At 45.7% G+C, this 24,394-nt stretch overlaps 1 protein-coding gene across 1 annotated transcript; it reads right to left on the bottom strand.

The window, feature by feature from the left end:
• Window positions 1-3,562: 3,562 nt before the first annotated feature.
• Window positions 3,563-23,517, bottom strand: LOC116937363 (heterogeneous nuclear ribonucleoprotein L-like). Its single transcript, XM_076059960.1, has 14 exons — window positions 23,446-23,517; window positions 21,319-21,721; window positions 19,364-19,482; window positions 16,915-17,152; window positions 16,448-16,533; window positions 16,220-16,316; window positions 14,716-14,785; window positions 10,794-10,880; window positions 10,050-10,306; window positions 9,573-9,694; window positions 8,694-8,895; window positions 8,024-8,081; window positions 7,080-7,175; window positions 3,563-4,306 (listed from the first exon to the last, which is right to left on the bottom strand). The coding sequence occupies exons 2-14, from the start codon at window positions 21,571-21,573 to the stop codon at window positions 4,251-4,253; spliced, it is 1,743 nt and encodes a 580-aa protein (XP_075916075.1). The 5' UTR covers window positions 21,574-21,721; window positions 23,446-23,517; the 3' UTR covers window positions 3,563-4,250.
• Window positions 23,518-24,394: the final 877 nt, after the last annotated feature.

The raw sequence follows: 24,394 nt of genomic DNA, 5'->3' as shown, positions 1-24,394 counted from the left end.
TGGTCGTGTCAGACATGAGCCCTGGGGTATTTATTTACAGAGAGAAAAAGCAATGTAGGAAGTTCACAACGCCCATGGTAGATTGACAACGGATTTGTTGGTAAAGTCACGTAAAATAGAAATAATAATAAAAGGAAATGAATAAAAATAAAACCTACGACGTTTCAATTGCAGCGCAAGCGGCGGTCGTCATCAGGGTTCATATTGGCCATGCCATGTTCTGACTGAGTTCGTACCGGATTGAGGCTTCACTTGAGCCTAACGAGGTGCAGAGTAATGGGAGAAAACTGGCAGAGGAAAAAAAACCCTATAGAGGAATCGAGCCGGAGGACTCCACCATTTGTGGAGGTGCAGATGTGCGTGTTTGGCAGGGGTCTTACACGAGACCAGCACTTAAAACATTCATATGCCAGGTTCCTAAACTTAAATACAAATTGTTGGCTAATCCTTCACTCACAACGCTCCTCCACACGTGGAATTATATCACATTTGTATAACATCTAAACATGATCCTAGCCCACTCAGTTTTTATAATTGTCAAGTCAAAGTTGATTTCCTGCTCAAATGTGCAATGGTGTTGTGTTTTTACGGCCCTTAACCAGTCTTATAAATGTCACATTTCAATGATGGGTGTGAGTCGACCCATAGGACAACCACTGTTTACTTCCCTACTTAGTGGTACTAATTGTATTGTCCCTGGAGGGCTCATAGGCTGAGTCAACCCCCAACCTTAGGATTTTATTGGTTTTTAATAAGCTATTAATTCCATAATTGGATGTTATAAATTTGAGCGCTTTTCAGTTTTGTTGCATAAATAGTATGAGTTTTCAGATTTTAGTTAGACCTTTTCGGCAATGTTAATTGTAAAATGTTGTGAAATGTATTCTAATATATTCTTAGCTGTTACTGCAACTGCTTTTAAAATTGCTTTGTACTTGCTGTGCTTTCGTGATGTTTCATGAGTGCTGACCCAGGGCTCACTGAAATAAAATACATCGAGACTCTGGGCTTACACTTGGTTATAAAGTTAATACTGGTAGGAACCTCCTGGTTATTACACCACCAGCCCACAGGGGATTATTGTTGGGTCCGTCCGTCGTGCATCCACAAATGGGAGGGGTGGGGCTGGGTGGAGAGGGGAGGGTGGGGAGGGGCTGGGTGGGGAGGGGAGGGTGGGGAGGGGAGGGTGGGGAGGGGAGGGTGGGGCTGGGTGGGGTGGGTGGTGGAGGGGCTGAGTGGGGTGGGTGTGGCGGGGTGGGGAGGGGAGGGAGGGGAGGGTGGGGCTGAGTGGGGATGGGTGGGGCTGGGTGGGGAGGGGCTGGTCACCCCGTGGTGCCCTTATAAAACTCAACGTGTAACCTACTCACGCCGGCTCATGCCCGCCCTCACAGTCGAGCATATTTACGGAATACACCACGTGGTGGTGCCGCCGTTGACCCTGGCCATTGACCGAGCAGCCCAACGTTCCTACTACCAGCTCCCTCCGCAGGAGAATCTGTTATGTTATCTTATGGTTGTGCCTCTACGTGCCTTTGGCCTTGCTTTACATACCCTTTAACTCTCTAAACATTGGGCCTCACTCTTTGGTCCTTTAGGTAAAGTCACGTAGTAGGTATAAAATAAATTAAATCCGCGACATTTCGGGCGCAACACAAGCGTCCGCCGTGAGGTGGGACAACCACAGCAAGAAAACAATTGCTGAAGTGGGCAAAAGGGCTGCTGTGACAAGAGGCTATGTAGGTAAGAGAGGGGTTTAGGAGCCAGGGAGGAGAGAGTGGAGGGGGTGTGGAGTAGGGGCAGTGGAGTGCTGCAAGTGAGTCACATCTAGATTGGGTCTTGCGTTTCATTATCAAGTTACATTTTCCGAAAGCGCACCAACCTGCTCTCATCCGCTTATTTTGTAAGTTTGATCCCAGGCGGCCTTCAGTTTTATGCGTGCCTCTTATGGCAGCCAGGATGCGTTCTTGATAAACGGAACACTTCGTGAAACAGCGCTGTAGGAGGTCATCATAACATGCTTCCAATGGAGATGCATTACCGAATGAGCATTGGTTTTCCTCTGTCCAAATATGAGCACTTTATTGGGGTATCAGTACCCGCCTTAATTACGATACTGTACACATGATAAATGTTTAGAGTTTTTATATGTATTTAAAACAAGTTCAATGGTTACAGACGTAAGAGTTATGCCTGTACATGTGTAGTGGGTTCTTTAAGACAGCGTAGAGACGAATCGGTAGAGGCAATGCTTATTTATTACAAAGGTGCTTAACACAATACAATACAGCCTTCTACTTGAAGGGGTAACGGCCCCTTCACCCGCTGCTGAGGAGGTACGGCTTCGGTCTAACTCGCCCTATTCCTGGGCTAGGGTCTCGGGGTCCTCCGGCTAAGGGGGTCCTAGGGGAGGCTAGTCTGACCTGACCCAGCCAAGGTACAGGTCTCGACCACTGGCCACATGGGACCCATCCCTGATAAGCCACCCACACAGACACACACTCACCTAGCCACCCACACACTCAGTCACTCACTCACCTAGCCACCCACACAGTCACTCACCTAGCCACCCACACACTCAGTCATTCACTCACCTAGCCACCCACACAGTCACTCACCTAGCCACCCACACACTAAGTCATTCACTCACCTAGCCGCACACACACAGTCACTCATTCACGCACTCACCTAGCCACCCACACACTCACTCACCTAGCCACCCACACAGACACACAGTCACTCACCTACCCACCCACACAGACACTGTCACTCATTCACTCACCTAGCCACCCACAGTCACTCACTCACCTAGCCACCCACACAGTCACTCATTCACTCACCTAGCCACCCACACACTCAGTCACTCACTCACCTAGCCACCCACACACTCAGTCACTCACTCACCTAGCCACCCACACACTCAGTCACTCATTCACTCACTCACCTAGCCACCCACACACACTCATTCACACACTCACCTAGCCACCCACACACTCAGTCACTCATTCACTCACTTAGCCACCCACACACTCATACACTCAGTCACTCACCTAGCCACCCACAGACACAGTCACTCATTCACTCAGTGACTCATCTAGCCACCCACACAGTCACTCACCTAGCCACCAACACTCAGTCACTCACCTAGCCACCCACACACTCACTCATTCACTCAGTCACTCACTTAGCCACCCACACAGACACTTAGTCACTCATTCAGTCACTCACCTAGCCACCCACAGTCACTCACCTAGCCACCCACACAGTCACTCATTCACGCAGTCACTCACCTAGCCACCCACAGTCACTCATTCACTCACTCACCTAGCCACCCACACACTCAGTCACTCACCTAGCCACCCACACACTCAGTCACTCATTCACTCAGTCACTCACCTAGCCACCCACACACTCATTCACTCAGTCACTCACCTAGCCACCCACACACTCAGTCACTCAGTCACTCACCTAGCCACCCACACACTCAGTCACTCACCTACCCTATGCCCAACTTCCTTCATGTCTCCACGCTCATGTTCAATCGATTCCAGTTCGATGTCAAACATGCATCTCTCCATACTTTTATTTTCAAACACTGTTCTATTTTCTCTTGGGGTTTATATTTGCAAGCGTATTAACCTGCTAAATACACGCACTGTACAGAATGCCAACCCATGTTTTTCAATGGGATTTTCAATGAGTCGGGGTATATTTTTACCAGCCCCCCCCAAAAGGGTCTCTTTGGCATTTATTTCAGAGCTCTCCGTTATGAAATTAAATGGGCAATATTAGTGCCATGGGCTACAGCAAGAAAGGAGCATCACTCGTGGTGGGAGCAAAAACTTTGGCTATGAGCAAGTTGAGAACCCCCCGAAATTGTAAATTAATTGGAGCCGCTAAAGTTACGGCACCCGAGGACTGCCAAGTGAAATCTGGTTTGGGGCTCATGGACAAAATAGCAATGCACACGGCAGACAAACTCGGCAGGTTAAGGAGACTAATCATAATTATTTTAATTTCAACATTCTTCATTTCCACTGCGACCTTTAAAATCTTTCGGTGCAGTCAATATAGAAATCTAAATTAATCCTCCAAAAAATGACAACTAAAATGTAAACGCGTCAATTGCACTTTCGACCTATACCCACGGTTAACTTTCAACAAGAGTGATGGGACATTCACAAATAGTACACAAAGTGACAATGATGTTGACACCGACGTTCAATACGGCATGAAACATGTTGAGTTGTCTTCTATGAAGGCTGGGCAGTAGAGAAGCACAGTTTGAGGGTGTAGAGGTATGGAACATCTGAGAAAATAAAAACAGGGGAGCCACATGACGTCTTCACTGGAGCACACAAAAACTTAAAACAATGAAGCGATTCTTAGGAGGGTCTTTGTCGATGTCAACAAACTCGTTCAGGGAGCTAAGATAACGTTGAGTTGTGATAAGTGAAAGTGCTTGGCTATGTCAACTTTCAATTCCATTCTGTACATGCAAACAACAACGAAATCCAAATCGCCCATAAATAACAACCTGTTAATATATAATACAACAAACTACAACTGCTTTCGCTTCCTGCAATTTCACCCAAGGCTGCTAGGCAGCCAGTGTACACAGATGGTGCTATGGCAGTGGTTCTTAACCTGGGTTCGATCGAACCCCAGGGGTTCGGTGAGTCGATCTCAGGGGTTCGGCAGAGCCCCCGCCACGGAGGTCCGGACACACTTGAATTATTGTGTAAATTTGTGATGACACACACGGCCCGCTTGGCCATCACTGGCTGCAGATAATCATGCTACACTGCTTGGCCAATCAGCGCTGCGGGGAATTTAGTGCGTACTCAGTAGTCAACGTGTGACTGTTGTTGTCGTACGTCGTGTGATTTCTTTAATATTTTATCCATACTAACTATGTCGGGCAAAAGCAGAAAGTGGTCGGACGAATATGTATAACATGGATTCTCATGTATCACGGAACGTGATGGGAGTGAGCGTCCTATCTGCATGATTTGCAACGCCAAGTTGAGCAACTCTAGTCTTGCACCGGCAAAACTAAAGGTACACTTCTTGCAGCTGCATGGAGACGGGGAATACAAGAACACAACACTTGCTGAATTCAGGGTGAAGAGAGCCAGATTCGATGAAAGGGCCACTCTGCCTGCTCTTGGATTTGTACCTGTTAACAAACCGATCCTGACAGCATCGTACGAAGTTGCTTACCTGATCGCAAAGCAGGGCAAGCCACACACCATTGGTGAAACACTTGTGAAACCAGCTGCATTAAAGATGGCGAATCTGATACTCGGAACAGCGGCCGAAGGTAAATTATCCCAAATTCCCCTTTCAAATGACACCGTCAGTGACAGAATAGAAGATATGAGTAAAGACATCTTGGCTCAAGTAGTCGCGGATCTGATTTCAAGCCCGGCAAAATTCAGCCTTCAACTCGACGAAACCACAGACGTTTCTGATCTAAGCCAGCTTGCTGTTTTTGTACGCTATGTGAAAGACGACATGATAAAAGAAGAGTTTTTATTTTGTAAGCCTCTTACAACAACAACGAAGGCAGCCGATGTGAAGAAGCTTGTGGATGACTTCTTCAGAGACAACAATCTTTCATGGGATATGGTTTCTGCAGTTTGTACGGACGGAGCTCCAGTCATGCTGGGAAGAAAGTCTGGTTTTGGTGCGCTAGTAAAGGCCGATGCACCACACATCATTGTGACGCATTGTATTCTGCACAGGCATGCGTTGGCAACAAAAACCTTACCTCCAAAAATGGCAGAAGTATTAAAAACTGTGGTGGAATGTGTGAACTATGTGCGAAAAAGTGCTCTGAGGCACCGCATCTTCAGTGAGCTGTGTAAAGAAATGGGCTCTGAATTTGAGGTACTTCTGCTCCATTCTAATATTCGGTGGTTATCCCGGGGACAGGTGCTGAATCGTGTTTTTGCCATGCGTGTGGAATTAGCCCTGTTTTTGCAAGAGCACCACCACTGCCATGCAGATTGCTTCAAAAATCCTGAGTTCATTCTCATTTTAGCGTACATGGCTGATATATTCGCAGCTCTCAATCATCTCAATCAGCAGATGCAGGGTGGTGGAGTCAATATCATGGAAGCGGAAGAACACCTGAAGGCTTTTCAAAAAAAGCTACCGTTATGGAAACGACGAACAGAGAACAATAACTTCGCAAACTTCCCGCTTCTGGACGACTGTGCAAGTAAGATCGAAGATGTGTCTGGAATCGGAGATATTTCTGTATCCACGGAACTGAAGCAAACAATTGCCACGCACTTAGATGAGCTTGCAAAGTCTCTCGACGGATATTTCCCTACAAGAGAGTCATATCCAGCATGGGTGAGACAGCCGTTCACGTTTGCTGTTGAAACAGCAGATGTCAATGATGAATTCCTCGACTAAATCATTGAAATTCAGCAGAGCCAGGTTCAACAGCAACTCTTCAGAACAACAACGCTCTCAACGTTTTGGGTGTCGACAAATGAACAAGTATCCAGTTATTGCTAAGAAAGCCCTGGATTTTTTTATACCATTTGTTACAACATATCTTTGTGAGCAATCCTTTTCGAGGATGCTGGACATAAAAACGAAGAAAAGGAACAGACTTTGCTGTGAAAATGACATGAGAGTGGCACTTGCCAAGGTGAAGCCACGCATATCTGAACTGATCTCTCAAAGGCAACAGCAGAAGTCACATTGATTTCCAGGTATGTAATTTGTTGTGAGTTTATGCATTGTGTTGGTTTTATTCTTTGAACAAGGTAATGTTCATGCACGGCTCATTTTGTGTACCAGTAAAAAACATATCTGTCTTGAATTTGAAAAAAATCACATTTTATTTTTCACTAAAGAGGGGTTCGGTGAATGCGCATATGAAACTGGTGGGGTTCGGTACCTCCAACAAGGTTAAGAACCACTGTGCTATGGTAATAACAAGCGCCCCCCCCAAATCTGAACATTAGGTGCTCAACAGAGCGTACGACCAAAGATTTGCCGATAATGCAGCACCGCTTCAATGTCATCGCACCAACACAAATGGCCAACACCCCACAACTTACTTGCGTTCTTCAGGGGGTGATGGTTAATGCACGCCAGAGCCTCCATGGCATCGTTCTTGGTCTCCCACTCCATCAGGCCGGACACGCTCCTATCGGCTGGACACGTGGACGGACCGTCGCTCATGGAGTCATTTGGGTCGTGTAAAACGCAACACCCTTCGCCATTTTGATTTAAAGCTTTCGTGACTGCAGGGATTCATATTCTTGGTTCTTTCGGTAAAGTCACCACCACGTAGAAGGGAAACAATAAAATAATAAAAATATAAAATAAAATTCTCACGACGTTTCGACTGCAACACAAGCAATCATCATCAGGTGTGAAAACCACAGCAAGAAAATTTTAAAAAAAGTGGCGGTTATTTTTAACGTTAGCACCACGGAGAGCGATTTGGCAGTTGTTCAGATGGACGAGTCCATCTATGTTCTGAAAAGAGGAGGGGGGAGACGAAAATAATGGATGCGGTCTGAAAGCCACCGTAAGCGTGAACGATCAATTAAGACCCGAAATGGTTTATCAAATCCTTCCAATGATTGCTAAGCCAGAATCAATCTTCTCGGTTGAAATTGTCTGTGTTTGTATATATTTATTATTTTGTTGTTTCCCTTCTACGTGACTTTACCTAAAGAACCAAGAATATGAAACCCTTTGCCGTGTTTAAAGGGTGGTGCCAGTCGTGGGTGAATTTCTGCAGCAGGAAGGCTTCAGTCCGATGCCTTGGCTACGCTAACACGGTCCAGTCAGCTTGGGCGCGAGTGAATAGCAAGGACTGCTCTCGGGAGAGAATTTCTCACAGGGTTTCTTTAGCATGGCCTCATAGCACACGTTGCAGATCATCTGGTGTCGTGCTGTAAATCAAGCGACGATTGCATGGAGAATACAGTACACGATTTATTCTGTGCCATGACACGTAAGATAAATAATAAACATACTTTGCGGGACTTACTTTTTCCAGAAAACACTTTGAAAGAACGGGGCCTCGCAATCGACATTTCGTCGCACAGCTGCGGGGACAGAACGGGCGGCGTTTACGTTAATAGTTGGTAACAGTTAACGTGCAACGGTAAAGCATTCAGGAGATGTCAGTTTAATTGCAGGCACAAATCCCGTTGTCCATTTTTAAGATTACATTCGCCAGCTTAGGAGCAGTCTTTCAAAGTGCTCAGATTATTGTGAACACCAAGCATAGACTCCGGGGGAATGCAACCATTGGCAGAAACAATGTCCAAAGACTGAAATGTAAACCTTTCGAATACAAATGAATATGAATCGTAATGTATTAAACAGGACAAATTAACGCGAGGTGTTGTCTAGTCTGTAACAAAAAAGTCCCTTTGGAACATCGACTGCATTATTTATACATCTTATGTTTTAACCGCTGAAAGGAAACTACATTACACCATTTTACATTTCTCCCGTCACAGGAAACGTGTCATGGGCCACCACAAACTCCACAACATCAATAGGCTCATCTTAAAAACCCACGATTGTTTAACGTGCAAACTTTGGACTTGAATATTTATAAAAGCTTCACCTGGGAAAACTTTTAAAGAAACCGAACGCGCTCCCCTTCTGCGCTGCTGGCAGCAGGCTGAAGGGGCGGCGGGGGCACGGACCTGCGCGAACATCTCGGCCGTGATGTCCGTGGGCGCGTTGAAGAAGTGCAGCACCGCGGTGGGACGCTGGTTGCGGTTCTTCGCCGCCTTCTCGCTGTCGGCGTAGCGGTGGTTGCGAGAACCTGCGTAGTCCCTGTAGCTGTCGGTGCCGTCCGGCAGCTCGAACGCCTGGCCCGGCACAATCGACCGCTGCCTCGATACGCTGCCGAGACGAGGGCGGAAGGGAGGGAATAGCGCGAAGAAACTGTTTTTAGGTTTTATTTTATCACGTTCCAAATTTCACGTGCTCTTTGGTTCGATTCGGTAAAGTCACGTGGGTAAAAAATAAAATAACAAAAAATCACGTTTTGGCCACAACACAAGTGGCCTTCATCAGGTGAAGGGACTGGACTGTCCAGAGGACAGCGTTGGAGTGAAGACAGCAAGCCCAGGTCGCGTCCTTTAAGCTTGTTGTCGCGGCATCTTTTGAGGAAGGTCAGCGTCTCGATGAACTTTGACTTCTTGTCCCGTTGTCTGTTGAAAGCTCTAACAGATAGGTGAAAGCCCTCCCCGTAGAGCTTCAAATCTAGAATTCAAATTTCACGTTCGCTATTTCAATAAAGGCCCTCCCCGTAAAGCTTCAAATCTAGAATCCAAATTTCATGTTCGCCACTTCAATAAAGGCTCTGGACAGCAAGTCATCGGGGTCCTCGTGAGCTGTGTGACAAGTGTTTCGTTCACGGTATTCATCAGCTCTCTTTTTCACCGTCCTAAAATTTCGTCACTTGCACTAAATATTTAGTAAAAGTGTCTTCCCTAAAGAGAAAGCAGTATCCAATTACATTAACAGGATATGACGAGTTACATTTACCAATTGAACACGGGAACAAAAAGGCTCACCAGAGGTTGATTTTATTTCCAAAGATCTGAGACATATTGAGGTGAAAAACCGCCCTGTGCACGGCGTACTGATCTCCCATCTCGACCATGGCGGCTCCCGGCTTGCTCTTCAGGAACTTAACCTACAAAAATAACAACCCGTAAGACGGTTCAGCATCGCGCAATCTTGCACGAAAATATCTACAAGTTTCGTTGTAACGCATTGTTGAAATGTGAAGTGTTGGCCGAGGGGCCATTAGAAAACATGCACAAAGAACACTTCGCATTGGGTACATTTTTGTAAAGAAAATGACCAAATGTGTATGTTGTCAATCGGTGAACAAATTTGGTCGTGTGAATCTCCCACTTTATATAACACGATCAGCGCACGACGTGCACCACACGCATGCGTACGCATTGCACCGCGGTTGAACCTTTGGAAGAAAAAAAACGGGGACTCATTTCAAAGCAGGTGCGCGCAACACCCAGCGAAGGCACCTTCTCCACGTCGCCGAAGAGGCAGAGGATGTTAAACACGCGGTCGCAGTTGAAGCGTTCGGCATCCAAGTCGTACACAATGAGGACCTTGTTGTCGGCCTGCTGGTTCATCATGGCCTGCACGTGCTGGCCCTGGGTACCACCCTGGGGCCCAACCTGGTTGCCCATGCCTACTCCCATGCCCATTCCTCCCCCACCGCCCATGCCGTCGCCGCCAGATCCGTAGTCGACGCCCGGTGGTGGTGGCTGCTGGTGGCCTGTGACGCAAACACACAAGAGGGGGAAACGCATCGTGAACTAGCTGAAACTCTCTAAACTTCTCTGAAAAACAGATTTATGACAACCATCATCTTACACACGTGTGCCCTTTCCTATAAGGTCAGGTAACCCAGGAATCACCACTCTACTCCTTGGAGACACTGGAAAACATTGGTCCAGAAGACTCAGTTGCCTAGGGAATAGACTAAACTAGTTTTTATTTTAGGTTGAGGGCCACCAAGCTAGAGCTCTTATTCAGCATAGCTTGTTTTAAATACCCAATACATCTGATAGCTATTGGAAATATCGTCTCTTAAAACACAAAGCAACTCATACGTTGCAATTGTTAATCGCAAAAAAAGGTTTTTAGGATGCACCTTAACACTAATTCCAAATAAGAAATGTTCTCAACAGGCAGCAGGTTCTTTCAATCTGACAGCAAGCTGAAGGAAACCGAAATTATAGCATTCGCAACAAGGGGATTACCTCCACAGTCGCCACCACCGCAAGCGTGTGCTTTGGGATGGTCGCCAAGGAGAGACGTTTGCTTCGCTGGCATCATTGCATTGTCCTCTGAAAACAACAAAAAAACGATCACCAAATTCACCCACGGGAAACATAAGCGCTCATTGCTGCACAAAATAAGGACAATCCAAAAAATGCATTCTGCACCCAGAACATTCACATGACCAACACATTAAGAAATTCCGGGCACACTCCACACGGGGGTGCGCTGCGTCTGTCGATAAAAACAATTGGCGGTATTTTTAAAATGCAGATTTCACACGGCGCAACATAAATAACGAGCACCATACAAAATACAGCGCGTAAAGAAACGCTCATCGCAAGAAGAAGAAAAAACAAAATTTATTGGAGGTGTACAGATGCACGCGACAAATTGTTCCGAGGTGCGGCGTCAGCGAGTGTCCGTGGTTGCCGCCTGCGATGCCCGCTCGTTTCTTACCCAGTCTACGCTTCGACGGGAACACAAAGTTGCCCAGAGTCGGGCGGCGGCTGACGACCCATCGCGAGGAGGATGCAACAGAAAGGCCGGCACCTTCTTTCCTGCGCCAACAGCAGTCACGCTTGGCACAAATGCACCCCCCCGCGTTGTCCGTGCCACCGCACCTCTCGCTCTCCGGCGACCCTTTTTGGTTTGGGGCTTAAAATTGGGACGCTTGAAGTGGGCGATGGGGCCTTACGAACCTTTAAAATGAAAAAGATCGCCGCTTATAAACCGATGCGAAATGCGTTGTGTCTGGCATCTGCAATGTCAAAAGCCTCGTTTGCAAACAAAACTTTAGCAAGGCAGTCTAAACGTACGAGCGTGGAGGTAAATTCTCACCAACGGAGCGATTTTAAGCCCCAAACGCATCGGCACGCGTTCCGTTCGGCTTATTTCCAAGTCCCGTTCGCGGTGAATGCGGGCTTTCGTCGCTCCCGGCTTCTTCGCGGCGGTTCCGGTGCTTTGCCGGTCTGTCAGCGCCGTGTCCCCCGGTGCCTGCGGCTGGACGCGGGTTATCCGATGGCCTCTGCCAAGCGGCACGTGGCGGTTGCGGTGCAGCGGATGCAGCGTGCTGCGCCGAGTGTTCCATGACGTGGCGCTGCAGGCGTGGGGTGCGCGGGTCGGCCGTGCGTGTCACAGCGGTGGCGGCGTGTTGGTTGCTTGGTCCCTGGTGCCTCCCAAGTGCCGACGAGGATGTCGCCAATGTCGCCGTTCGTGTCGTCGCCGTTCACGTCGGTGGCTGTTGGCTGCCGGGCGCTTGATTGCTCGTGTGTTGCTTGCAAATTGCCTCCGTGTGCTTCTGTGTGCGGCAATGCTCGCAGATGCTCCTTGTAGCGTTGATGTTGGGAGTGAGGAAAATACTCTTCGAAGCGTTTACGGAAATTTGGCGATTAAATCAAACCGAACCGTGTCCCTGAAGCTCCCTTGATAAAGTGGCGAGACTTACCTCTTCAGAAACTAATATCTGTGCGTACACACAATGTACTCGGGACAAAGATACCATTTTCCTGTTCAGGCTCAATCGTACCAAATTAAAAGGGTTACTTTATAATAAGTGATATTTTCAATCGTAAATATCGGCTTTTCTGACATCCTCTAAGCTTCTCCGCTTAGTATCCAGACACCACATAATGCAGTCAAGGTTTCTCAACCCTACAAAATATAAAAACGCAACGTGCAATGTCCACCTCAAATATGCCATTGAAAGTTGGCACCTACTTCTGATCCAACAGACACACACCCTGGTAAATCTAAATATAAAAGTAAAACCTTGGATTGCGAGTAACTTGGTCTGCAAGTGTTTTGCAAGACGAGCTAAAATTGTAAATAAATATTAACTTGATAAACGAGCGAGGTCTTGCAATACGAGCAGTGTACGTGTAGACACACTTTGTACTGCCGTGAGTCACGTGATCACACAACTGATAGACGAGTGCTTTGATGTACGAGCGCTTTGGATTACAAACACGTTCCCGGAACGAATTATGCTCGCAATGCAAGGTTTTCCACTGTAGTGTAAAAATGCCCAGCCTTGATACACCCCGAACAACCGAGTACCCGCCTATGGGCCACATGCACTTGACGTTGGGAAAATCTTCAAAGCTGATCAAAATCTAAAACGCCACCAACTTAATGGAAATGTCTATCGCATGTCCAGTACCAGGGCAACAGCTTTAATGGTAACAAAAAAATTAATCCAATGGATTATTGAACACTCCAGCAGCCACATACCTCCTTGTGAATCCTGTTCTTCACAACATTCACTTATACTGCCACATTGTTGTGAAGGGTAAACTAGAAAAACAAAGTACACGGGCAGGAGTTTAAAACCAATCTGCCCAGAGTAAACTACGCAAGCTTAGCATGGGCTAAAAAAACACAAAGATTATTTAGTTATATGTTGCGCTAGCTGTTACTACCCGGCTTCGCCCGGGACTTGGATCCACCACGCCCGGCCGCCTTTGTCTCCCCAGTGGCGATGTTCACACACCGCAGCAGTTAGTCGTTTGAGGCTGAGTCGACCTAGGGGAGGCCCAGGACCGGTTAAAATAATCGTCACCGGTGGTGGAGGTGAGCAGGAATCGAACTTGGGTCGCCGGGTTCGTAGCGCAGCGTAGCGCTAACCACTACACTACGGGTCACGTGACAGATTTGACTCTCACAGCTCACTTGCCGTGCAAAAATTAAATGCATTATTGAGCCCCCCCCAAAAAAGTGTATTTGTATAATGTTTGCACGGTGTACAGTCTGGAAAGTACCCACATGGCAAATTTCCAGTTTGTTGCATGTCAGGAAGTACGCTAAACATTTTGAACAGACCACATATTCACAACTTTGCCTTTTATGTGTAGTGTTGTAAGGACGAGCAGACTTCTTTAGGAGGCACACTCTGTTTATTGTATTATTTCCTTATACAACGCTTAACACACACAGAGGGATATTCGGTCCCCTCACCCGATACCCTAGGGAGGTACAGCCTCCGGACCTGGCGGGACTCACACGTCTACCGCTAACCTCCTTGATACCTAAGGAGGTACAACCTCCGGACTTGGCGGGACTCACACGTCTACCGCTATCCTAGTCCTCCGGCTAGGACCTAGGGGAGGCTATCTGACCCACCGCTGGCCCGGTGGGTCCTGACCACTGGGTATGCCGAGCCTTAGCCCTTAGAAGGGCTGAAAGGCTGGTCCAGGGTCCTAGCTAGGCTTCAGCCCAGTCTTCTATCTTCGTGCAGGGAGAGAACTCCCCAAGGTCCGTTGGGTCACCCGTCTTATACCCCTTCGTGGCCAGGCAGAACCAATCATACATTCCCACGTGGAACCGTCTGATTGGTTCGTACCAAACCCTGGCCACGATCCGTTTCACCTCGACTGACCCCAACCGTTGTACCCAGGGGTAATGCTGCACTGCCCTGGTGGCAATGCAGGTTACGCAACAGCGCGTAGTTAACACCTCTACATATGTATATGGAGAAGATAGGTATAAACAAAAATAACCTTGACCAGCTCTACACAATTGCAGTGATTGCATGTTTGATACAAAAGAGGGGAGTGGCGTTTCAAATAACTTCCTGTGACAACGACCAAGTTCTGTCGATTGTAAACAGTACACCAATGTGCTTCAAGACAACCAAGTGTGTCTGCAGGTGTGACATTTTTCTGCAACCAAAATCTCAAGTGCAGAAGCTGCATTATCCTCTTGAGAACGCTCCAAACTTCCCATTCTACTTGGCCACGGATCTTCAAGTATAACACGGCAAAGCCGATGCCTGTTTCATCACGCCGTGCACCACACCCCTCCCCCTTGCGTTAAAACGTCACCCCCCCCCCCCCACACACCGAGGGCTCACCACCACCAGCTGTCGAGAGAGCGCGGCTCTGATATGCTCGATATTGGTCTTACCTTGCTTGAGGCCAGGGTTGGTGAAGTCCCAGGTCTCAGAGTCATTTTTAAACACATTCAGACGCGTGGCCTGTAAAGAGGACACAGCAGGGGGAAAATATAAACATTATTCATGGCCAGCATATAGGGCATAGATGCTCGGAAAAAAATATATATTACTTTAGAACCTTCTTTGGTTCTTTCGGTAAAGTCATCACGTAGAATGATAATAAAATAATAAAATAAAACAATAAAATTCTCACGACGTTTCGGCCACAACACAAGTGGCCTTCTTCAGGTGAAAGGAACAAACCTGTCATCCCGACCTTGTGTTGTGGCCGAAACGTCGCGAGAATTTTATTGTTTTATTTTATTATTTTATTCTCATTCTACGTGGTGGTGACTTTACCTGAAAGAACCAAAGAAGATGAATCCTTGCAGTCACGAAAGCTTTAAATCAAAACTTTAGAACCATTTAAAATGTACAAGCATAATAATTATTAAGCGGTCATTACCCCCGAGACAATTACGGCATGCAACTTGCGGTGAAGCCGAGGTACTTAACGCAACCCTTAACCTCCTGGGAGATGAATAAGAGCTGCCACACGTAGGAAGTCAACGGTAAGCTAAACTTTCGTACCGTACGTAGCAAAAGCGTGCTTATCTGAGTTGTGGGAAAACAGTGGCCTTCTGCCACCAGTTTTTTTTAAGATCACGTGTTGATTATCCCCTTCGTTGGAACAAGCTCCCTTCGTGTTTGCAGATAAAAATCGCTATCCCTCGGTGACCTATTTAAATTCCAAACTTGTTTAATCGCACATAAGTTTGGCATGCTCTGCCTAACTCGGTATTATTTATTCGCGGTATTCCTCATGTACTGTAAAGCGTTAGCCTTGATCGTATACCTCAAAAATGTTGAAGTGCCATAACCCCGTTATGAAAATGATGCATTCGTTATCACTGTTCTGTAATTTTATTTCCTGCTAACAATGTAACATCTCCCCTCAGGTACTCTGCAGGTCTCGCAAAGCAGCCTATGGCTGAATGTTAATCACCCGTCACCAAATAAAATGGAATTAAAAACCAACTCTACCCTTCCCACTGGATGCGAATTTTCCATTAACTAGCTCAGGGCACTGGCTCAGATGAGAACCACCCTCACGGTAATATCAATTGGGAAAAGTTTGACTTTAGACAACGGCAAGGATGCCCGTCATGCACAATGGGTTGTTGTAGGTTGTGGGGCTGTGTGGTGGGCAACAGTAAAATCCATTGGGTGCATTGTATTTCTATGCTGCCACAATATATGCTACACTCCTTTACCACGCACACAAGTCAAATAACCCCACAACAGGCATCGAGTGCGGAAGCCCTCATCTGGCAATGAATTGCCGTGTGTATTCAGCATTATTTGCTCACCAAAGTGGTCAATTCAGAATATTAAATTAATCTTTGGTCTGCGGGTGACAAAACCCAGGTTGTAGTGCACACACTTGTGAATGTACAAAGTATCGGTTGTACTTGCCCTCGCATAGTCTACTATAAGAGTACAGCAGCCCGAATAGATGTCCGCTCCATTCAGAGATGAGTTCGCTCTCTCGGCGCTCTCAACCGAAACAAACGTGGCCAAAAATTAAGGAAAACACGACCATTTCATTTTAAAAACAATACATTTAGCATCTCCAAAATAACACGTAAAATTACGTGAATGGCGGACACATCGTTACGGTTATGCATCTCGTTGAAAGGATATTCCACAAAGGCCTGCAGGCCATTCTTCCTGAAGATCACAATGCGTTGCAGAGGCCCAAATGGTTTGCAAATGTTGTAAAGCACATCCTGCAGGACCACATGGAGCACACAAACGCAGCGAGGTGATTTTGCACGCATTACCAAGTAAATTTGAAAAGCTTTTTTTCCAGTGAATTTTTAAGATCGAGCCATACAGGACATCAACGCTTTCCAAAATCAACATTAGGTCTATATATTGTTTTTTATTCAATGCCATTGGTAGACTTCAAAGCACAAACAAAAAACACGACTTCAATTGCCTCAAATGAACCAAAGGATCAATGTAGTTTCCTTAGCAAAGCCATTCACTGTAATCCAAAACGGACATAATTTCACTCGTATAAATGAAACACGCGCGTGTGTGCATGGCACACCCGACAAACTATTCACACATTAATGTCCAGCTGCTGTAAGTGTAACAATGCCCACCGTGGTGATGGGGTAGATGGGGTTGAGAATGGTGAAGAGCAGGATGTGGTTGCTGTTGCCGTTGTCCCCCGGGACGCCAGGGCGCCAAAGCTTCTGGCTGGTAGAGAAGTTAAAGTAGGCCGGCTGCCCGCACACGTAGACGGAGCCCTTGGACGAGTAGTCGACGCAGCTGCGGGAGCTCTCCGGGTCTTCAAACTCCACCAGCGCCTGCCGCGTCTTGGGTATCATCACCACGTAGCTGCACGGAGGGAGCAATTCAAACGAGTGCCGTTATTCAAAGATGTGGCCGACTTTAAAACGCGTGCCTGTTGTTGTTAATTTTAATCATGAGGTTGGTCTGCTTCAAGTCACCTCATTTGATCTCAAGAAATGTTTCAATGCATGCAACGGAGTGGAGACTGGTTGGATGCAGGTTAGATGCCACGTCCCATTTCAGTTTGGCAGTGTAGTACGTTGGAATTGAATGTACTGTAAGAATATAATTATATTTAAAATACATCTTGAGGGTAATGTAGTCTTCTTCTGTCGATGTATCACCTGACAAATGAAGCCTCTTCAAACGTACATAAACAAGGTACGTGTGTGCACCATTTCAATACGAGATATAAATTTTTAACACGGTTACTAATCACAGTTGAACGTGTGCCGCTTTTGTCAGACGGCACAACAAAAGCAGCAGCGGCACTTTAATTCGGAGGGAATTCGTGACTTGGGGAAATTGAAGAACAAACGGTTTTTGTTTCCATTTAAAGCTTTCGTGACTGCAAGGATTCATCTTCTTTGGTTCTTTCGGTATAGTCGCGTAGAATGAGAATAAAATAATAAATTAATAAATAAAAAACACAATAAAATTCTCACGACGTTTCGGCCACAACACAAGTCGCCTTCATCAGGTGAAGGGACGAGACTGTCCCATTTCAGTTTGGCAGTCTCGTCCCTTCACCTGATGAAGGCCACTTGTGTTGTGGCCCGAAACGTCGTGAGAATTTGATCGTGTTATTTGAATTTTTATTAATTTATTATTTTATTCTCATTCTACGCGGTGGTGACTTTACCGAAAGAACCCCAAAGAAGATGAAGTGGTTTTTGGTTGGTCACTTCAGGCTGGCAAGGCCCCGAGTGAGCCACGCACGGCGTCGCCGATCACGCCGTGACGTGGGCAACGCCGCGCCCTCTCGTCCGCCGCATAATGCGGCCACGACTTTTTATTTACGGAAGTGGTTCTTGAGCTTTAACCTGCAGCCTTGCCACCCCCCCTTTGGTTCTCAATATTTTTTTTAAAACGTACAATGTTTATTAATTTAGAGGTTTGATGGAACAAAGTAGCGGTGCGTACGTGCCCGTGCTCAATGTGTTTCGATGGATTTACCTTGTTAAAAAATAATCTGGCACGTCTTGGACCCCCAGAAAGGGCATCTCCCACCCCGTGCTTAAGAACCATCGAGTATTTTCGTGTTATGCAATTTCTTGAGTTATTGAACCGAAAACCGGTAATACTCGAATTTCCAAGGTCTACGTTCACTCCACGTCCGCAAACACCACCACCACAACAATAATAACAATAATAATAACACCAATAACAATAACTATAATAACAACAATAATCTTTGTTTTTTTCGGTAAAGTCACGTATAAATAAGAAATAATAAAATTACATAATAGCGTACGACGTTTCGGTTGCAACACAAGCAGCCATCATCAGGTACAGAAGAGCTAAATTTAAGAGAGAGGGGAAACACATAACCCCAGATGTATATACAGACACCCAAGTAGGGGGGAACTAACACCGACACAATAGGGGACACAGAGAGAGAAGCATACCAAACAGACAAGAGTTTAGCAGAATTTGGAAACCAAATAAAGCAACACAGACGGTCGGTCAAAACACAATTAACGCAAAGCCTGGTTGATTACGTTATTTCAAAGATTGCTAAATTGCAAGTTAAGTATGAAATTTAAGATACAGACGGCACACACACACATAGACATTCAAGTAGAGCGGACCAGCACAGGTACAAGCACACAGTGAAGTCGCCTTAAATAGGCAGAGAAGGCAAGGCTGAGAGGCAATGGGACATATTAGCATGAGAAGGCAAGGCTGAGAGACAATGGGACATTTTAGCATGAGGTATGCATAGAGCAAAGTGGAGCACGGTAGCAAACATTCGGAAGCACCAAGACCGACACACAGGCAGAGACAGCACAGAGAAACAAATCCAAGCACAGACACAAAGGCAGATACACAAGCAGAGACAACACACAGACAACACAAGACAACACAAAGACAGACACAAAGATACAGACCTTATACCTCCCCGTAGAGGCGGTTTAAACTTGGTTCAAAGCTTTCGTGACTGCAGGAATTAATCTTTGGTGTTTTCGGTAAACAATAATAATAATAATACAGCTTCCTTCCCCATGCGGGCAACGGTCACCACCAACTGGTCACCTGACTAGGCCAAAGTACCGCACGGCCTCCACGAGGTCCGACTCGAGGGCTGTGTCCGAGAGTCCCCGCACGTGAACCACAGCCGACGGTGGGGGCTTGTGTGGGTCCTCAAACGTGTCCTGTGCACGTCGGCAAGGAAGCAAACTCAACACGACTATTGTGCAAAGCTGTTGTTTCCTCCTATACCGAGAAGACAGTTTTCAGTTTCATTTATTTGGTATAGCCCTGTGAGCCATTTGGCTCTTGAATCGGGTGCAACCGCAACAAACAAAAACATGAACAGGAAAAACATCTTAAAGTGACTTTGTGTGACTGTGCAAACAAAAAATCCAGGAAAAAACAGCAAAATAATCCTTGAAATAGCACCGTACACCAACGCTGTGTGGAAAAATCCCAGTGGGATGCAAGTCAAACAACAACAACAACCACAAGACAACTAAGATTAAAGCCATCAGTCTAACTCCGTACTACAACAAAACAATCATGGCCAAACCATAAAACTTTTTCAAAATCACCAAAATAAAGCCACGGCTAACATCGCCGGCAAGTGATATCGGAGCAGATGCAGACACTTGCATTAAAGGGCTTTTTAAATCTGCATCCGTTTGGCAAAAAAATGGCCATAGCTCAGTGCCATCATTTCAGTAATCGCTAAGAACGTTCGCGAGTTTAACTTTAAATCTAAACGGCCCTCGAGTTACAAACTCTGGAACTCGCATCCCCCACCGCCAGGTGCGCTTTTGTAGACGCTGTAAAGTTTTATTCCGCAAAGTTTTTAATCACATTGGGGAGGGTCGAAGAGCTACCCCACGACGCTATCGCGTGGGACATTTAACATATCGGTATTTTAACTTAATTAGTATTTTAACTTTTGATTTAAAGCTTTCGTGACTGCAGGGATTAATATTCTTGGTTCTTCCGGTAAAGTCACCACGTAGAAGGGAAACAATAAAATAATAAAAATATAAAACAATACAATTCTCACGACGTTTTGACTGCAACACAAGAAGCAATCATCATCAGGTGTGAAAACCACAGCAAGAAAATTTGAATAAAAGTGGCATTTTTTTTAACGTCAGCACCACGGAGAGCGATTTGAGAGTTTGTTCAGATGGACGAGTCCATCTATGTTCTGAAAAGAGGAGGGGGGAGACGAAAATAATGGATGCGGTCTGAAAGCCACCGTAAGCGTGAACAATTAAGACCCGAAATGGTTTATCAAATCCTTCCAATGATTGTTAAGCCAGAATCCATCTTCTCGGTTGAAATTGTCTCTGTGCTTGTATATGTGGATAGCCTCATGAACGAATTTCTCCTGGTAGGCAATGTTTTTATTCGTGGTCCGCCAGGAAGTGTCTGTGTTGTTGGCCTGACTGGATGTGCTTCACATAATGTTGTTTCAGGTTTGTTGAATTCTCGTCTCTCATCTTTTGCTGTATTTACAGCAAAAGATGAAGATCGCTTGCGTTGTGATCGAAACGTCGTGATTGTTTTTTGTTTCAATATAATTTTATTGTATTTCTACATACGTGACTTTACCGAAAAAAACAATGAGTAATGTTTTTATTGTTTCATATTTTTTTATTATTTTAGTTCAGTGCAAAGAGAATACACACCCTTAGAAGAGAAAACGCCGTCTAAAAAAATTACACTGGAAATAGCCCAAAGTGTTAACGAACACGAAATCCACGTTTACCAAAACGCGTTTTACTGAACGTAAGCAGAGCCTAGCGATGCTGTGGTCCGCGTGGTCCATCCCCAACACCAACAACGAGAAGCTCTTCGCAACGGCACTGGAATCTGCGAGTTACAAAGCTAAACAATCACGTTAAATAATATAAACACGGCTGGTGGTGGTGGTGGCACGTCGCCTGAGTGAAGCCTCTGGCCCAGGCCTCACAACGAGGCTCTGGGCGAGGAGGAGTAAAAGAAACATCTTCTCGTTATAAAAACACCTCGTCAAGTCGCTCGTCACTGACGCTCACCATCGCGCCCGCCTGGACGCGGTCGTTGCCTTCGCCATTGACTCCCAGGCGCTTGGCCGCGTGCCGGGCGGCGGAGGCGGCGGTGGTCAACATCGTCGTGATGGCGTGGAGCGCCGGAGGGAATCGATTCGCGTTCCTGTCGCTAAAAATCGACGCCTGCGCGGATCGCCGAGCGTTAGCGGCAGCAGCGGGCGGCGGCGGCGGGGCGATTCCAACGCGTGACATCGATTCTCGGATCGATGTGTCCTCTGGCGATGTTCGCGCGGCTTGGTGTGACCCCACAGCCACTCGTCACGTGACGCCTCTCTCGGCCGACTGGGCCGGCGACGGAGATCTGAAGCAGTCGTGGGCCTCCCCCTAGGTCGGACTCGGACTACAATTAAATTTGATTATATTTTTATAATATTAAATAAATAATAATAAAAATGATAAATAAAAACTCAAATTTGATTTTTGTAAAATCATTATAAATAAAAATAAATTAAAAATAATCAAATTTGATTACTTTTAAATAAGAATAAATAAATAAAAACCAAATTAGATTATTTTTAAAATAAGCATAAATAAATAAAAATGTATAAACTAAAATAATGAAATGCAATTATTATTAAATAATAAATATACATTATATGTTAAAATAATCAAATTGGATTATTTTTTAATAATGAATGCAGAAATATTTAATTATTAATTTAGCCTTTCTTTATAACCAAATTTTAATATTTTAAAGTAATAATAAATAAAACTTACAAATAATCACATTTGATTATTTTAAATAATAAATAAATAACATTCCGTTTAAAATTTAACTAAGCAAATTTGATTATATTTAAATAAGAATAAATAAATAAAAATAATCAAATTTGATTATTATATGAATTAAAAAAGAGGGATGACATTGTCATCCTCTCAGCCGACAAGGTCAATGCCACTGTCATCATGGATAAAATAGAATATAACAACAAAATTAAAGAATTACTCAATGATGGTAGCTATACAAAAATAAAGAGATCCCACCAACAGCCTCGTCATACAAACCAAAATCATTTCTGATTCAACCACATTAATTGATCAAACCAAACAGTTATCTTTGAAACCTTCTGCTGCCAGGCCACCAAGATTATACGGCTTACCAAAAATACATGAAGTAGATACACCCCTTTGTCCCATCGTCTCTACTACAGTGAGGGAAAAAAGTATTTGATCCCCTGCTGATTTTGTACGTTTGCCCACTGACTCAACACCGCACCATAGACTCAACACTGCCCATAGACTCAACACTGCACCATAGACTCAACACTGCACCATAGACTCAACACTGCACCATAGACTCAACACTGCACCATAGACTAAACACTGCTACCCATAGACTCAACACTGCACCATAGACTCAACACTGCACCATAGACTCAACACTGTACCATAGACTCAGCACTGCACCATAGACTCAACACTGTACCATAGACTCAACACCGCACCATAGACTCAACACTGCCCACTGACTCAACACTGCACCATAGACTCAACACCGCACCATAGACTTAACACTGCCCACTGACTCAACACTGCACCATAGACTCAGCACTGCACCATAGACTCAGCACTGCACCATAGACTCAACACTGCACCATAGACTCAACACTGCCCATAGACTCAACACTGCCCATCGACTCAACACTGCACCATAGACTCAACACTGCACCATAGACTCAACACTGCACCATAGACTCAACACTGCACCATAGACTCAACACTGCACCATAGACTCAACACTGCACCATAGACTCAACACTGCACCATAGACTCAACACTGCACCATAGACTCAACACTGTACCATAGACTCAGCACTGCACCATAGACTCAACACTGCACCATAGACTCAGCACTGCACCATAGACTCAACACTGCACCATAGACTCAACACTGCACCATAGACTCAACACTGCACCATAGACTCAACACTGCACCATAGACTCAACACTGCACCATAGACTCAACACTGCACCATAGACTCAACACTGCCCATAGGGGGATCCCTGCCTAGGGGGTGTGAGGGGTCAAGGGGATCCCTGCCTAAGGGGTGTGAGGGGTTTTACCGGCACGAGGTTTTCGCCGAGGCTTCGCGGTCCGCCTCCCTGAGCCGCTGTAACTTTAGTGACACCACGTGGTGGCTGTAACTTTATTGACACCACACGGTTCCTGTAACTTTATTGACACCACGTGGTGGCTGTAACTTTGACACCACACGGTTTCCTGTAACTTTATTGACACCACGTGGTGGCTGTAACTTTATTGACACCACGTGTGTCACTGTGTGTATCGCTGTGTGTGTCACTGTGTCACTGTGTGTGTCGCTGTGTCACTGTGTGTGTACACTGTGTGTGTACACTGTGTGTGTGTGCACTGTGTGTGTACATTGTGTGTGTACACTGTTTGTGTCCGCATTGAACCGAACCCCCGGCAAGGCCATCTACTTAATGACGAGAGAAAATTCACACGAAATGTCCTTTTCAATGAAGGCTTCCAGATGTAAATTGATACAAGCTTTTAATGAAGAAATAAAATCATCTAATTCAAAACACAACACAATTCAAAGATGCTTCATTTTAAAACTTCAAAACGGAGCATGGGGTACTTGCGTGAATGCGTCCTTCGTGTGCAAATGTTGTGACTTTCCTGGCCTGAAGGCCGTCAATGTGTTGGACCCTTATTGGTGCACAGCGTCTCAACAACAGCAGTGGGGTTTGCTTCAACCGATAGGTACGAACATCCAGACGTCAATCAGCAAGGAGCATTTATAGTCCTAGCTAGACAAAATCTACGTCAACACGTAAGACAAAACTACAATTCGTGTTGTAGAGAATGTACCTCCTCCTATACGTGTAACTTTTAAGTGGTATGCCTTGTAACTGATGAATGATCCGAGCGTGCTCCCTATTTCAAAGACAATGAGTTGCTCCAGAGGCAGACGCTTTGTGAAACACAAAAGTACCCTTTGACCTGTATCACAAGAACAATGAGTCTCACCTGAGTTCTCTGTACAGG

The sequence above is a fragment of the Petromyzon marinus genome, unplaced genomic scaffold (assembly GCF_048934315.1).
Source record: "Petromyzon marinus isolate PM22_M1 ecotype Great Lakes invasive population unplaced genomic scaffold, UKy_Petmar_22M1.pri1.0 PM_G_Scaffold_14, whole genome shotgun sequence".
Lineage (NCBI taxonomy): Eukaryota > Metazoa > Chordata > Hyperoartia > Petromyzontiformes > Petromyzontidae > Petromyzon > Petromyzon marinus.
The sequence above is the reverse complement of the archived record's forward strand: the minus strand, read 5'-3'. Positions and strand labels throughout refer to the sequence as shown.